At 40.4% G+C, this 17,602-nt stretch overlaps 1 protein-coding gene across 12 annotated transcripts in view; it reads right to left on the bottom strand.

The window, feature by feature from the left end:
• STK39 (serine/threonine kinase 39) overlaps positions 1 to 17,602 on the bottom strand; it is a 200,211-nt gene that overhangs the window by 142,371 nt on the left and 40,238 nt on the right. For all 12 annotated transcript variants that reach the window (XM_044417884.1, XM_044417887.1, XM_044417883.1 and 9 more), the window contains exon 2: positions 3,382 to 3,494. In XM_044417884.1, the coding sequence (XP_044273819.1) occupies positions 3,382 to 3,494 (113 nt within the window). The remainder of the gene's footprint in view (positions 1 to 3,381; positions 3,495 to 17,602) is intronic.

Genomic DNA, 17,602 nt, shown 5'->3' with positions numbered 1-17,602 from the left:
GCAAGGAAAAGAAAGTACTATAAAGTTGTTCTAACTATTCAACTGCAGGATGGGGAGATAGGTTTGTTGAGTTTGGGCAATTAAGTATGTTCTGGCATGGTCATCTTTTTAAAACTAGTACTCAGAGAGAGCGAGAAATGGCTTACATATGTATGCCTATTTTGAAAAAATGAAAGTTATAAAGCTTGAGCTGAATCAATTTTAGAACCAAAGGGAGAATTTTAAGAATAGCACCATTCTTAAAAACATAAAGAGCAAAGCAGTCCTATTAACTTGACACTGATTCTATTATATGATGAAATAGTTTGGGTGGGAAATAACTTTATGTTCTAACAATATTTAGTGCCCCCAAAACGTAAAAAACCACAGATTTTTACAGTATACAGGGGACTGCAGAGGGAGGAGGAATTATTTGTCTTACAGAAGCCATTGTATTGGTTGGAAGGCTTAACTGGGTATCACCCTTCCTGTTTCAAGAAAAAATATAGCTATAACTCTCTACTGAGTCCCAAATGAAGAATTTTTAAACCTAAGTGAAACTTTAGCGAGGAAAGACAAAATAACTGTATCATAAATTTCCTGCTGCATTAACATCAACATTCTCCTTGTGAACCAATTTGTCTAACACTAGTAATGTATTTTATATTTCTTTTAATCTGAAACATGTTTTTCCCCTGAAATGGGTTATTTGGGACCCTAGAGGTAGAACAATGAAATTAGTACTCACTAGAAAATGTTTTTTCACTTGGTTTTAGGTTTAAATATTTCCATTGTTCATAGTAGGGACAGACAATTGACAGTTTCGCTTTCTGTCCATTTCCTATTTTTTCAGTCTTAAAGTCAGTCCATCTGAAGCTTTGAAAACAGTTTTTGGGCATAAATTCAGTTCATCCTGAACTTTCAGAACTTTTAGGCATGAAATGTTGTGATTTTCTGTGCACATTTGCGCTAATGCACACATTTTGGTATGTATTTTTACCTAAAATACACATTTTCTGCAAGAATTTTTTACTTGGAGAACTCCATTGCAAAAATTTGGAAAAGCATACATTTCAAAAGATAACTGAATTTGGTTTCCATAGTGGTTCAAAAATAAAAAATAGATAAGTTCACATTAATTTTCACAAATTCTAGCTCAAAGTATCTTGAAAGATGGGATCATACAAAACATACAGGCAGGCTGGTTTGGATTTTGTATGAAACTTTTGTTTTGAACTTTGGACTAGTTTCCCCCACTGTTTTAGTAACCGAAAACTTTCCTTTTTTACTTTGTTTACCACTCAAAGAGCCATCTTTTTCTCATGCCCATGGAGGGTAATTGACTACAAAAGGTAGAAGGGCATCATTTAAGACAGCAGAGGAACTGCTTTGCAAGTGCATATTTAATTACAAAATGTAGCTTTCCATTGTCAAGATGAAGGTCTGAAAAATTAGTTATTCAAGCTTTCACCAGAGGCAACTACACACATTACTGACTGGTAGAATTGCCTGTGATGTCACAAAAATACATTTTTCTCACACTTTCCATCCCTGTAGCAGTTTTTTCACTGCTTAATTTAAATATAAGGTTTTTTAAAACCTTGCACTTTGTTATGTGTGTGAATACTGCTTTTGCTTTCAAAAAGAGGAAGAACTTAGTACAGGAGATACATCTCAATTGCAAAACAATCAAATCAAATTGCCCGGACAGGTTGTTCCAATTAATGAATTTGGCAAGACACCAAAATGAAATGTTATGCACAAGTTCTCTAAAGACTGAGCAGTGGAAAAAACATGTCCTGCTCATCCAGGAGAAATGGACAAAAGTGGCTATTTCTGGGTCAATAACAGAGTAGATAAAAAAACTAGGGCAAGGGCCTAAGTACTGGATCTGAAGCATATAATACTTACTATACTCCAGGGATTACATGAACTCAAAAATCTGTGTAGCCAAAACATGTATAATTTGTCAGAGAACCCTCCACAGGAACTCACTGAAATTGCTATTTTAGGTTTGGGGGCTTTTGGGGGGATTCATAAACAAACAAATCAGGTTTGCAAGGCAATAGCCCTATCTTCAACAGGACCTGTAGTACTTCCCTTTTTTGTATTAATTCTTTTGTTTTTGTTTTGTTTTTTTAACTAAGCGACAGCAGCTGAAATTTTTCTCACTAAGAGCGGTTCAACAAATAGAGAAGAGAAGAGAAAAAGATGAAATCAATCACAAATTTCCAAATATGTTATTGGATCAGTGAATCTCCTGCCAAAATATTTGAACACAAACAAGGTGACAAAAATGAGTATGAATCCAGAACCCTGAATTACCTCATATACAAAAACTGAAACTTGCAGTGACATACAGTAACAAAGTAGCTTTCAGACAAACCCAAAACTCAAACTTCACTAAGAGCTGTAGCCTCTGTAACCACAACGTTTGTGTCTTAGTCAAGAGAAAACCACAGAAGGAATACATGTTAAGAATTCAGCAAAATATATCCACAGGGCCTTTTCCTGATAAGGGGATAACATTTTAGGCTGCAATCTAATACACACTTATCTGGGAGTAATTCCCATTGAATTCAGTGGAGTGCCGAGTCAACATAAAAGGCATCTAGTATTCTTGTATGGTTTGGCTTTAGTCTGGTTTGTTTAATGGTCATTTTATGTGTAGTTTTAAAATTTCTACTAGTTCCAAGCCCACCTGAAGAAGCAGAAGAGGAAGTGATGTGAGGTTGGGATGTAGCCAATGATGATTTGCTTTCACAATGAGCCAACTTATATTGGTCGATCGTGCTATGAACTGCTCAATGCAGATATCTGCCATGAATTGTTAGATGTTTATACTCTCCCCTTGCACTTACAGTAGCCAGAGGAAGGCAGGAATGCTTGTAGAAAGGAAATCCGGGGATCATCTAGCCATTCATTTAAGCAGGAGGAAGTGAGGCTGCACAGAGTAAGTGCTGCCACATGAATGATATTCCATTGTGCTTTGTACACTTTCCCGTATCGATTGTAAGTCTTGGTAGGATGCAACTGCTAGCAAAGGGGTTCATGTACGCAAGGGAGCAAAAAGGAGAAAGGAAAAAAACTACAGCAACAGAGTCAGATATTTTATAATCTGAAGAAAAATCTCCCTCTGCAAATTCTTTAAATGTTAATAACCAAAAGAATATGTTTTTTCCAGCAAGTATAAAGGGCTTGGAGACTTTGGCCTTTTGACTGGACCAGAAGCAAAGCAAGTTACATATGGAGGGAAAAGCCAGCAAGAAGAGAAAAATAAATCTTTGAACAGCAACATTTAATTTTTTATGAATTGGTTTTATACCATTCAAACACTTCAGAACCTAGTGTGCACATTAATGGAGATATGAATAGGTAAGACTTCCTGCTTCAATTACTTACAAGCAATTCATCCATACTGGTCTGGCATTTTTCTAAGTTTATCCTTTTTATTGCTACGCGTTCTTGCCTTGGTTTGCATAGCGCTGCTTGGACTACAGCTGTAGCACCGCTACCTGGAAAAGACAGAAGAAGAAAAGATGTTGAAAGTTGCCCATAATATAGTAATTCTCAATATATGCCCCACAAAACTCAAGATTTTGCAAAAGCTTGTCAGATACTTCCTCAACAGGAAGATCACCAATGACTCACAACATTTGAAGAGTTTGGCTATTTCTTCTTGCTTTCCAAACAAAAAGGCTCATTTTCAAGTTATACAATTTCTCTCTTGCTTGCAGTTTCACTGACATATCTACCTAACCAATGGATTGTAAACTGAAGCCCAGTGAAAAAAGTAGAAGAAAATGTATTTTAGATTTAAATGCATCTGAATAACAACTGGGCAAAGGGTTATCTTATTTGATAGACACCAAAGCACCAACTAGCACACTTATTTGTTGAAACGCTAGACCAGGAGAATGTATGGCCCTCCAGATGTTGTCGGACACCCGCTCCCATCATTCCTCACTTCCAGCTATGCTGACTGGGGTTGATGGAAAATGCAGGTCAACAATAAATGAAGGGCTCCATTCCTACTTTAGATGTGGCATCAGAATCTGACTGTGGGTTCTGCTTTAATGTTCAATCCTCTGTATGTTTACACAAAAAAAGTACTATTACTCAATTGGTGGGGGTATGCTGAGGATTGTAGGACTGTCTTCTGTCTAAACCTGCATAGGATCACAGGCGTACATGCAAAAATATGGAAGCAATGTATATGGCCACCAAAAATAGTTTTGAATGGAGAAAAAATCCAGACCTCACAGTCAGGAAAAAGTTTTTCCTTGGTTAAGTCTGACCTTGAAGCAGACACCCCCACACAGCAGCTTCCACATGAGTAGATGAGGCAAGCTAGTAAGTTGTCAAAGCAAAGAGGACTATCTGCAAGCACATGATTATTCTCACCATCACCACCACCACCATCTATGGATGAACCAAATTTCAAAGCAGCGCATAACCTCGATGATGCTACATGTAACACTTAATTCATAAATCAGATGTTGGTGTTTCCATTCTACTCCGTCCAATTCTGCACACAGCCACTTTTGGGAGATGCCCCAACTGGCCTGCTCAAACACTAGGTTCCGCTCTGTGAATTGACATATCTCAGATCAATACAATGTACGCATAAAAAGCCTTTTGTTACAAAGCTTTACAATAGACATTCAGTTGCGTACCTAATCCAGAACAATAGGGTGCTCTTTCCTCCCCTCCAAAAACAGAACTGACACAATACCTCATGACTGGAAGTTATTGTCTATGCTTTAATTGATGTTCGCTTACTTATTTGGAAATAGGATGTTTTGTATTCAATTTTCACCCTGCCAAACTTTGAAGACAAAGCTTTAGCTCAGCATATACAGTCAGTTATATTACCAAAATGTGCAGACCAATCAACACCACAATGTAGCAACAAGTGTGCAGACACACTGCAATCAACTGCACCATTTTCTCTGAATAATTTTTAACCATTTGAAGAAAAATAGACAACGAAGCTTGGGAACACCCAGTTCCTGAAGCCCTGTTTGCTCGGTGGAAATACTGGTGGTGCAATACACCCAAGCATACATCCTTTAGATCACAGTCTTAATCTTTCATTGTCCTCTGCAGTAAGAAAGAAAAGAACATGTAGCTGCCAGACATTTATTTAGGGTAATGTCTGTTTTGGCCCTGGGAAATGCCAGATTCAATCTGCAGTGGCCTAAAAATGGAGGAAGAGAGTCAAGAACTACTCTTGCAAGTGCTCCAACAGGCTTAACTGCTACATATTACACTTTGCAGGGTACAACAGGATTGCCCTGGCACACTATGAGAAAGAACAAGTTATTAGACCATTTTATAACAATAGATCACAATGGGTTATTGTTAACTAAGCTTCCTAAGTCTCTTTCAGTATGTCTCACTCAACAAGGAAGTTCCTAGAAGAGAATATACCTACACAATCTCTATTCATCTGTCAGCAAATTCAGCAAAGACCATCTGAATACAGAAAGCCATTTTAGCAGGGATTCTACTCCAATTTTGCATACACTAGACTAGAGAGTAAAATGCTCCTTCCATTTTGCAGGATGATGCAGATCATCAAACTACCCTACGATGAAAGACCCATCAGATTATTTTCTATACAGCAGCAGGCTGCTACAAAAGCACAATGTTTACTTCATGGGATTTTGTCCTGAATATTCGGATCTCAGGCTCAGATAGCTAATGAAAAATATTGTGGATTTAAATAACAGCATAAAGGTAGATTTTTCCAACCCCATAATTATACTGACTATACAAGCACGAAGAGGTGTACAAGAATGTTTAGGGGGCATTTGAAGGGCAAGTAACTTCCATGACAGGATACCAAGTACTATCCTCAATTGGGTGCCAAAGGCTGGTCTAGGCACTTCAAAGCATTCAGCTCAGCAAACCTTACCTGACTTGCACTCCCTTTGAATTGCTGGCTGTTTTGTGCATGACAGCTACTCATGCATGGATTTCAACAGGTACTTTGAAGGGAGGAAAAAAGAAAAGCTATTTTTCAGACCCCTACAGTCCAAATTTGTCCCCTACAAATCTGTACTAGGTACAAGAAGGTATAAGACAGGCAAGCATAGAAAGAATTAGCTGCACCCCAAGAGGACAGCTCTTGGGCATTTCTGCCCAGAATCACTACCATTCTTGCTACTAAGAGGAGGCTGTCTTACCCTGGTAAGCAACAGTCTACTGGCACTCTGCAAGCTTCAGTGCTATAAACATTTGGGGCTGGCATCAGATACACATTCACCCAATTCAGAAACGAAAGGAGAGCCACTCACTGTTCAGACTACGATTGGTGCCAGCAATCCCCATCTTTTTCCTCAATCCCCATCTTTTTCCTCCCTCCTTTGTAAGGCAAGGTTGGGAAAATCGAAAAACAGGGGTGCGGAGAGAGAAAGAAGCAGTAAAGAAAGCTGGGAAAAGAGGGAAGGAGAGCCTCTGAAGTTCTCCTACATTCTCAGCAACACTTGTTGTTAGTCGTGAAGTTGTGTTTGACCCATCGTGACCCATGGACAACATTCCTCCAGGCCTTCCTGTTCTCTACCAACCCCTGGAGTCCACCTAAGCTCACACCAACTGCTTCAGTGACTCCATCCAGCCACCTCATCCTCTGCCGTCCCCTTCTTCTTTTGCTGTCACTTGTTCCCAGCATTAGGCTCTTCTCCAGGGAGTCCTTCCTTCTCATTAGGTGGCCAAAGTATTTGAGTTTCATCTCCAGTATCTGGCCTTCTAAGGAGTAGTCAGGGTTGATCTCCTCTAGGACCGACTGGTTTGATCTTGCAGTCCAATGGACTCGCAGGAGTCTTCTCAAGCACAATTCAAAGGCTTCAATTCTTCGGCGCTCAGCCTTCCTTATGGTTGAACTTTCACAGCCATACACTGCAACTGGGAAAACCATAGCCTTGACTATATGCACTCTTGTTGGCAGGGTGATGTCTCTGCTTTTTAGTATGCTGCCTAGATTTGCCATAGCTTTCCTCCCCAGTAGCAAGCATCTTTTAATTTCTTGGCTGCAGTCCCCATCTGCAGTGATCTTGGAGCACAGGAAAATAACATCTGTCACTACCTCCATTTCTTCCCCATTTATTTGCCAGGAAGTGAGAGGACCGGATGCTATGATCTTAGCTTTCTTAATGTTGAGTTTCAGGCCAACTTTTGCACTCTCCTCCTTCACCCGTAACAAGAGGCTCTTTAGTTCCTCTTCACTTCACTTTCTGCCATGAGAATGATATCATCTGCATATCTGAGGTTGTTGATATTTCTCCCAGCAATCTTAATTTCAACTGGTGATTCATCTAGCCCCACCTTTCTCATGATGTGCTCTGCATATAAGTTAAATAGGCAGGGCGACAGTATACAGCCTTGCCGAACTCCTTTCTCAATTTTGAACCAATCAGTGGTTCTGTGTCCAGTTCTCACTGTTGCTTCTTGACCCGCATATAGGTTTCTCAAGGCACAAATAAGATGGTCTGGTACTCCCATCTCGTTAAGAACTTGCCACAATTTGTTGTGATCCACACAATCAAAGGCTTTAGCATAGTCAATGAAGCAGAAGTAGATGTTTTTCTGGAACTCCCTAGCTTTCTCCATGATCCAGCGTGTGTTGGCAATTTGATCTCTAGTTCCTCTGCCTCTTCGAAATCCTGCCTATACTTCTGGTAGACCCCCACCAGAAGCCTCCATCACCACCCAAGATGCTGGGATATCTAGTTAATTCCCTCAGATTCGATCCATTCAGCTAGGAGGACAGGAGGTGATTTGGAAAGGCAAGAGAGAAATGAGGGATGATGAAAGCTGCCAGGGACTTCATAAAGGAGCCTGGTTTTTCTGAGGTTTTCTAGGAGTGTTCAGACCCATTCCAAATCGAGAGTTCCAGGATGTGCCCAACAGACAAGGTCATGGCTTCAGGCTTGTTCTTGCTGTCCACAGAAACAGCCTCTCTCATTATGTACACACTTCCAGAATGTAAGGAGGAAGTCACCTGGGTAACTCTGAAAGTACAAACAGAATTTAATTTGTTTGCCAATATACACAGGCAAGTCCCGTTTAATAAGCAATGGGAGAATTTTATTTAATTTTTTAAAGATCAAAGCACTTCATCTTCATGGAGCCAATTACAGTGTGACAAGCGAATCCTTTCCTGAATTTTTTCTTTGTTTAATGAATAGCAGTTGTGGGATGCTGTAAATGTGATTTCCACAGGAGTAGCTGAGTTGGTCTATCTAAGCAAATGCAACAGTATCTTCTGGCACCTTAAAGACTTAACAAATTAATGGCACAAGCTTTTATGGACATAGTATACTCCTTCAGATACAGGAAATGTTAGTCTCAGCTGGTAGATTTTTATAGACAAACTGGTGGCAGGGATTGTAATGCATGAGGTGGGAGGAAGGGCTGAAATACTAACTGTGGCCATCTGCAAAACAGCCACTGTGTGACAACGCAGACATCACTGCATCAGTGAGTTGATTTCAATGGGAAGCTACCGCTCATCAAGAGATTCAATTTCCTCTCCTGCAGTTTGAAAGGGGTGAGTGAAGGGGGCAGGGGAGAGGTGATTGTACAGTATGCCTTATCTCCCAGCCACTGTTTAATTAATGGCCAGTATAAATAATTATCATTGTCTGTCTGTTCCACATTTCAGTTCTCTTTGACCTCACTGTTTACAATCACCTGCATGAAAAAAGACACCTCATGCACCTTGTCCTTAGTATACCCAGGCAGTTCCTAAGTCTATCAGTACTCCATAACTGCCCCTGAATTAGAATATTTTTTGAGCACCCATGGCCACCATTATAACACTTGGGATGTCCTTGAAATCCTCCTCCGCAGAACCCAACACACTCTAAGAGTCTCGCAGGGTTTAACTGGCATGCCACCTGATGCAAATTTCTTGCCTCCAGCCTTTTTCTCCTCTCTGGGGACGATACTATATGGCTGAGTCCAGAGATCCTTCTTTGCCTGTGCCACTTTGCATGGCTAGATGGATTCTCTGCCTCACGTGCTCTGTAGCACAGCCCAAACCTTCTGGGTGCGTAGCCCCCTGCCTAGAACCACTCCCTGCAGGATTTCCATTGCACAGAAGGTTACGGGGCAGGGAGTGCTGATGCAATCTGAGGAGCCCGTGATTTGCCATGGGAGAATGTGTGGTTCAGGGCCACTGGTTCTAGGCGCAGTAAATTAACCTCCTGTGGACAAGCTCAAAGCAAAAGAAATTGTGCTGCACTTTCACAAAAGAAGTGCAAAACTAGCCATACCTGGCAGGATCAAAAAAAAAAAAAAAAAACCCCACATAGAAAGATCTGTTCCCCTGCAATTTGTAGTGCTTGTAAAATGTGTTTAAGTGCCAATCAAAGAAATTTGGTAACCCCATGATGGAGTAAGAACATCTGAAAATGCAAAAAAGGTGGGAAGATCTTACACAGCACATTTTTCCTGTGAATGTATGTTTTGACAACACAGACAAATAGCAGTCTTTCAAATATACAGGTACAAATTCACTGCAGGTAGTGTATGTACTGATACACACATGCAGGTTGACCGGCTGGCTGGCTGGCAGCAGCAAGTGTGAATAGACTCCCATGAAAAGGATGTGGAAATGCCCTCTATCTGAGATGACCTATTCACACTTGCAAGTGGTCACTTTCTGTCACAGTTATAAAACACAGGTTTGGGAAATAGTTCCCAAACGTCTTTTCATGTTGGCAGTTCCATTTCAAAACAGCTATGGAAGGAACATCAAACAACTTCAAGGCTCAGCTTTAGTGCCCTTCAAGTGACAGGAACAGGATGTGCTCCACTCACCCGTCTTAAGCCTGGTGTGCTTTGCTCAATGAGGAAGCATGGCATGGACTATAAGCCCTCCACTCACCACAGTGTTCCTGTTTTGCAGATTCAAGCCAACTTCTGCAGTAACTCTCTGTATTCTTTTCCTGCTAAGCTGAAGGTAGTATTGACAGGGGATCCTATGATCCATTGGCAGAGATAATAGTGTTCTTCCTGTTCAATCCCGAGGGCATTTACAGAGCGGATCTTCCCAGACGTAAAAAGAGACAACTCTGCTGTCAAAGAAACGCACAAGCTACTTCTCATTTACCTAAATTGGCCGGCTACCTTCCCCCACCAGAGAAGCAAGCCTGCTCTAATATTTATAGGTTAGTGTTACCATTCAGAATCAGCTAGATCAGAAACAGTATTATGGATTGGCGGTTTGGAAAAAGTCTCAGGCAACTGAGTGAGTGTTCTATCTTGGGAACACTTAGCTTCCCCCACCCCAGAGATGCAGCAATTAAAGACAGACTTCAAAGAAGCAGACATGATTTAAAAACCAAAAAAATAAAATAAAAAATGCAGATTTTTTAAAAAAAGCTTTAAGACCATTACATAAATGCTTTCCCATGTCCATCACACCTTCCCAGTCAAGCTTTAGGTGGATCTATACCTGCACTCACCCAAATGCAAATACTACTACATTATTCTAGGTTAACATTAATTTTTGGCCTTTCTGGAAGAAACCTGAGGTATCAAAAACCTAATCTTCTAGTGTGCTAAAAAGTGTGATACCTGGCCCAAAATACATTTTATTTTTAAGTGTTATTTTAAAGCCATTATTAATAGCTGTCTTTTTTTACTGTAGAGTAAGTACAGTGGGAAGAAATCAGATAAGGACCACAACAGAGGAGGAAAGGATAAAGCTGCCCTACACCACACTAGGGTCCCAATCCAGATCCAGTGAGCTGTACTAACTTCAGTGTAAAAAAAATTAAATGCATAGTTGCTAGCTATATCTTTAAAGCAACACATGATTTGGTCATTCCTGAATGAGAAGCTGAGGAGGAGCATAGAGGCAAGCAGCAAATATTTGTAGAACTAATATCATTTGCAAAATAAATAAATAGTCTCAGTTTATTGTAAATAGGCTGAAAAAAATCTTTTTGTTTTTACAAGGTTTTGTAATTCAGCAGTCCATTACAGTCTGAAAAGATGTAACTCAAGACACCAGAGTCAAGAGCTAGTTTACCCAAATTACTGTAAAACAAGCAGATATTTACTCTTCTGCTGAGGAAGAAAAGTTGGTGTTCATAAAGGTACTGCTTGCTTGAATTCTGCTTCTCAGCCAATTCAGAGCAAGAGGGGCAGTAGATTAATCCCTTAACATTACCTCTGGCTGCTCCACAAGCCTGCCACATTGAAACCTGCAGCTGTCAGTGTCTATAAACATCTATGGAGCATGGCTGGAAACTGAGTATTCATTTCTCCCAAATGCACAGAGACCTAGGAATTCAATATTTTGATAAATGTTTCAAAGCACCACAAACAACTGCCAGTCATGAACAAATCAAGCAGAGTGATGACCACAAGAGACCAAGAGGTTGGGAAAAAACTTATATACTGAGAAGACACTCCCTGCACCAACCAAACACAGACAAAAGCTGCTACAACTCAAAACCCATCATTATTGAATTAAATGGCCAGAAGGGACCTTCCTTGAGTAACAGCTTTACCTTTCCTAGAAAGGAGTCAAACGATGCAGTATCAATTGAAGCAACTGGCAAAAAGCTGACAGGCATAGTAGCTAAGGGGAAGAAATTAGAACCTTCTAATTTAAGTCATCTCAGCTGTGAACCCACCAGGAGGCCTTGTGGAAAGCCACTACCACAGCCTCAAACCCCAAAGCTGCAACATACCAGTACTATGACGCTACTTCATTTAGACTGCAAACCTAGCATCTTTGGATGGGCAGAGGGATATCTACAGCTCTGACAATGTTCCAGCCAGACATGCTGCACAGGTCACCGTGGGAGTTGCAGGAGTTTTTGCATCTGAATTGGCGTAGAACTGTGCACTTAATGTGCTTTGTCACCAAAAACCCCTATTGTTTACCAAAAATCTAGGGATAAACAGTTTTAAGAAAAGCAAGAAAAATGTAGCCTAAGGCTTGTAAGACTTAATATTGCATCCTCCCTAAGCGGAGAAGTGAAATTCTTATTCTTCTCAAGCAGATAAACCATGAAGGTTTAGATATGCACAGGTGATCGCCGAATTATGGAAAACAAGATGAACAACTTAGGGGCACCCCTCTCTGCCCCCCCACAGCAGACTGCCCTAAACTGGTGCCGTCTAAATCTGCTGGACTGCAAATCCTATCAATACTTTAGACTGGAGAAGGCTGGCTTAGAGAAGGTGATTTCATAACTATTGACTGTGTTCACACATCACAGCAAACAACTGTGTGGGGTTTCTACTGCATGCAGGTGCTTGCCCACACTTACCAGTCAGGCCATCACATGGTTCCCATGGCAAACCAGTTCCTGCGCGCTACGCTCTGTCTGCCCACTCTCACAGGCATCCCAGCAGCCTGCACAAGCAGTCTCCTTCCTTACTTCAGCACGCCCTGTAGACCTTGCCAGCCTCATCCTGATTGGCCTACCTGACTCTTGAGGCAGGTTCTCCCTCTTCCTCCCTCCCAGTCCACCTGCATTTCTGCACTGATTCTTAGCCATTTATATTAGCTCATAATAAATACTTTTGCCAATTCCATCTTTCTTCCTCCATGCATTTACCCACTTTTCTCTGTTTCTGAAAGTTAACCAGCAGATAGGCATATTGCTTGGTCAAAAGAAATAAAGGAAGCAGTGGGGGGGTATGCGTGTGTTGCTAGGGAGCTGAGACAACAGATAGCTGAGCAGCCATTTTGGGGCTGCTCCATTCACAGGACCTTCTGCTGTTTCCATACCAACAATGATAAAATAGAGATCCTAGGTCTGGACAACTGCAGAAGCCATGGTGAGGCATGGAAACCTTAGAATATACCATTCATTCTCCCCATGGTTTAGGAAAAGCAAAGGTATCACACGGAAGCTCCACAACTGGGCCTGGATAACATGACAGACCAACAAATATACAAAATGTGGCATGACTCCTCATGACATGTATACCTCACCACTAAGTTTTAGCAGCAACCTGTCTCAACATGGTTAGAGTTCAGTTCTTCAATTCCTCATAAACTTTTAAGTTACCCCTTACTACTCATCAATATTTCCACTTTACTACAGTCAAAATTGTTGTTACTTGTTACAAAGAGCAAAGTATGCCTTTTTTCTTGGTGACATAGGCTAATAAAAGCACAAAGTCAGAAAGAATTCTCTCTTTAGCTACTGCATTACACTGTGAAGGCGCTCATATCTTAATGCTAAACCATCATCAGTGTTGTTACAATAATCCCCGAAAAAGCTTAGGCTTCACAAAATCCCTTTCCATGTTCTCCCATGCTCCTGATTAAAAACTTCCAACCCTGGTTTGGCAGCAATTTATAATTTGTTGTTCCATATGGAAAACCATGGCAGGTCTGCAATTCCATTCTCTGAGCTCTGGTGAAAGGATCATAAGCTTCTAGTCATGGCAAAGGGAAATGTGAGAATGGTGCTCATGAGGCTCAGGTTCTTCAAGATTTCTACGAAAGCTAAATCATAGGTTAGCATGGCATTTGAATGCACCAGCATAGCTTGCATCTTTCTTTGGCTTGGGATTCAGGTGGGAGGGACACAAAGGGGAAGGTGGCACTCAAATTTGTGAAGTTGAATTGTGTCCCAAAAGTACCCACCAACTCATACTCTGATACTTCAGTGCTGACTGGACTGTTGCAAATACTACAGAACTAAATTATTCCAACTTTACATTCTTTCAGAAACTTGTTAGAACAAAAAGCAATTTGGCCAGCTGATACTGAGGGTGGTGTTCTTTCAACAGAGTGTGTCACTTGCCCTACTTAGATTATGGACTAAATTACGCACAACTGAACACTAAGAGCCTAAGTGAAAAAGGAATACAACTCAATGGATATTTGACAGCACTCTTTGAATTAAGTACATCATTATTTGCACTTCACATGTTTCTTGCACTTTCTATGGACATCCCAGAACTTATTAGAGAGCCAATGTGGTGTAGTGGTTAAGAGCATGGGACTGGGATTCAGACGATCTGGGTTCTAGTCACCGCTCGGCCATGGAGCCAACTGGGTGACTTTGGGCCAGTCACACTCTCAGCCCAACCTACCTCACAGGGTTGTTGTTGTGGGGATCAGATGGAGGAGGAGAATGATGTAAGCTGCCTTGAGTCCTTTGTAGGAAAAAGGCAGGATATAAATCGAAAATAAATAAAATAAAATAAAATATTAAGATAAGTATGAGAGCCAAGTAATTTGTCACCTGCTTTGTCACACATTCTCATTTTTTTTCCTTAGGACATTAAGTTTTTCATCAAAAAACGCTGATCATCTGGGTTTATGCTATATTTTTATCCCCTTTGTTCCCTTTTTTATTCCCTTACTAAAGAAAAAAAAGATTCAACACAAGTTGGCATAATTTCTCTTCTGCTTAATAAAATACAGTTAGAGATAAAGTTGTAATCAAATGTGTGCTCATTAAGAAGTTTTAGCTCTAGTTCAGTCTTGCTTTTACTTAATTTTATCAGTTAGAGAAATAGCAGGATTGAATCTGCAGGTATGGCTGTGAGGCTTAAATTTTTCAAGGATATTTCATATTTAAAACTCTTGCTCTCTTGCTTTTGAAGGCAAGAAGGCAGTAGTACAATGGCCCAAAAAATTTTCACAGTTGTATTTTTCCATGGAACATTGTTGCTTTAATTAAGTTAAATCAAGACAGACATGAATCAACATAATACATCTAGGATAGATTGCTATAATGTGCTATATCTGGTGTTGTCTTTGAAGACTGTTCAGAGACTGCAGTTGGTTCAAAAATGAGAGTGCTACAAGACCAACTGGCTGGGAATATAATAATGCTTGTACTCAAAAGAACTTCTGAGGGTAATTTTGAATGTTAGTGCTGATCTGTAAAGTCCCCACCCCATGGATTGCTCAGGTACCTATTCCTGTTCCTACACCAAGCTGCCATCTATTGTGAGCATCTTCAAAGGTTCTCCCCTGCAGGTGCTGCTGCCATCCAATGAAAGGCAGCGGGCGATCTGAGAACGAACCTTCCCAGTGGTACTGCACCATCTGTGAAATTGGCTAAGCAAGAAGACATGCCTGCAGCCAAAATGGTTATTTTTTGGCATTATGAATTTTCCTAGGTGTCTTTTTTTAAAGCATACTATTGTGCTATATCATACATTTTTTCTTAAAAATAAAATCCATAAGCTTTGATGAATGACAGTATAGAAACCATTTTAATGAATACAGTATCAGTCAAAATGGAATAATACTGGAATGAATATCTGTATCCACCTTAATTATGTCAAAGCTCTTCAAGTACATTATAATTAGTATGCTAGCAGTTTCCAGTGCATGTTTTCTTTAAATGTAAATAAAAAATGTCTGTTACTGAGTTGCTTTAAGAATTCCTACAAAAATAATTTCCAAATACATAATTCCCAAGTAAAGCTTTGAAAGTATTTGCATGCAAATCAGTCAAACTATTCCAGAAGCACAATTTTATGCATGCCTACTTAGAACTAAGTCTTACTGAATGTAATAGGATGTACTTCCAGATAGCTGTGCAAGCCCACTTTCCAAGGTAAACTCACTGTGGCTTCCATCTTAGCCATGCAATAAGGCTGTGCTGTAAGGACAAAATCCAAATAAGAAATTTGTTTCAGTTCATTTCTGAAAGGATTTACCCAGGTCATCCCAGAGCAGGGATAGACTTGGATGCAATCTGCGGTCCAAGTCTGTACATTTCCCAGCTTGAAATATTACTCAAAGACAACAAAAGGGGGGGGGCATGGAATACTTTTGAAAAATGTGCATGAAAAATAAGTACTTATTTTGTCTTAAGTACGTATGAAAAGAAAAAGCAAAGTTCTCAATCTATATGATCTGAATTTGAACAGGCTTCAAGATGGAATTCAGAGAACTCTGGTGAGCTTGAACGTTGATGATTCACACATCCCTACTGAATACAAACAGGATTATGTTGTAAGTGTGGTTTTCTGATTTCTCCCCTCCCACTTATTTCAGTTCAATTACTGTTAGCTGCAGGGGGGCAGGGAGGGGTGAAGATATTCCAACATGAAAATTAATATGGTAGTTTTCAGTTTGCTCAATATGTCAAGCAAAATTGCTAAATTGTGGGGTTTTTACTTTTCTGAATCACTTATTCGGTGATACAGAAATGTTGTCTATCAATCAATACATTAGAATAGTATGGAGATTTCTGGAAATTCTTCTGATACAAAACCCCTCCACCCTCCTACCAGCTGACAGTATTCTGACCAAGTTCTAAGTAAGTCATAAGAAAGAACCTGATCTCACCAGGCCAGTGAATGCCAAGGCTCTAAAATGACTGGCCAACATTTCATTTACTTCTGATTTTATCAAATACAGTACACTGTTTTACAGAAAGGCCTTAACAATGATCCCCTTTGTTTATGTGACTGCAGTCCCTGTCAGCCATTTTCTTTTAGCAGAAACGTATTCAGGTAACTCTGCCCCCTAAAACCAAAATCCTTCCCTTGGGTTAGGACTGGCAGAATAGAACCTTTGTACTTTCTATATCTTTAGTAAATTCAAATTAAAACAATAGATCATCATACCAACACATGAATCGGAAAACTCATAGAAAATCAAGTTTGTCTTGCAGTGATCCATCCTTAAGACCCTGGCATACAGTTCCTTGGTTTCACTTAAATAAACATCCTGCATATAGTGTTTGCTTTCCACTGTTTGCCTACAAAATAAAGCAGCACATTTTCCCCCTTCTAGAAACCTGGGAGAATGAAGAAATAAGCAAGATTCATGGCTCCATTTTACCCACAAAACGAACACTGCTTCCAGTGTCAATAGCACAACTATTTTCTCTTGCCAGCTGACCTTTTGCAAACAATTCACACAACCATATTGGTGTTTAAAGCTGCAGAAATGACTGGGCAAACAGAAATAAACTGCCAGGGTAGCGTGTATACCTGAAGCTGTGAAAAACATATCACCATTGCATCCAATCTATGAAATTGGTTAGACTAACATGCTACATGTCCCATCTCCAATGTATGTCCTACTTAGAATACCCTCACAGAAATGGAGGCTATAGCCATGATTACCTTACATCCCTTTCATTTTAATGAGCCTCCTGTAAGTAGGACTAACATTGGATATAACCTCACTTCAAAATAATCTGCTTCCAAGCAAATCAGTCTCTGTGGTAACGGATACAGCACAAGATAGCAGGATCCTCAGCCTTTATAGGATAGCGGGCACATTTTCATTTTATAGAATTCTAAAATAGTAGGGTCAGAAGGGGCCAAGAAGAGGATCGAGCCCAACCCCCTGCTGTTGCAGGACACCAGTTACACCTCCCCGCTCAACTGTCTATTTTCTTCTTGACTGCCTTTATTGGGCAAGAGCACACGAGCTGTCCTGGCAGCTGGTTCCACTGCTGTAGTGCTCTCACAGTCAGGAAATTCTTCCTTGTATTGAGCCTGGCCAAATTTTCATGGGCACACTCACAAAATGGCTGCCACAGAGGAGGGGCTTGTGCATTCATAAAATGGCTGCTAGGTTCGGGATGACCTGTCACAGAAGACTCATTGTCCAGAAGGGAAACTGGCAACACTAAAAGAAAAGTAACTAGCTGAAGAACGT

This window comes from Varanus komodoensis, unplaced genomic scaffold, assembly GCF_004798865.1.
Source record: "Varanus komodoensis strain SLA01 unplaced genomic scaffold, ASM479886v1 scaffold9, whole genome shotgun sequence".
Classification (NCBI taxonomy): Eukaryota; Metazoa; Chordata; class Lepidosauria; order Squamata; family Varanidae; genus Varanus; species Varanus komodoensis.
The sequence above is the reverse complement of the archived record's forward strand: the minus strand, read 5'-3'. Positions and strand labels throughout refer to the sequence as shown.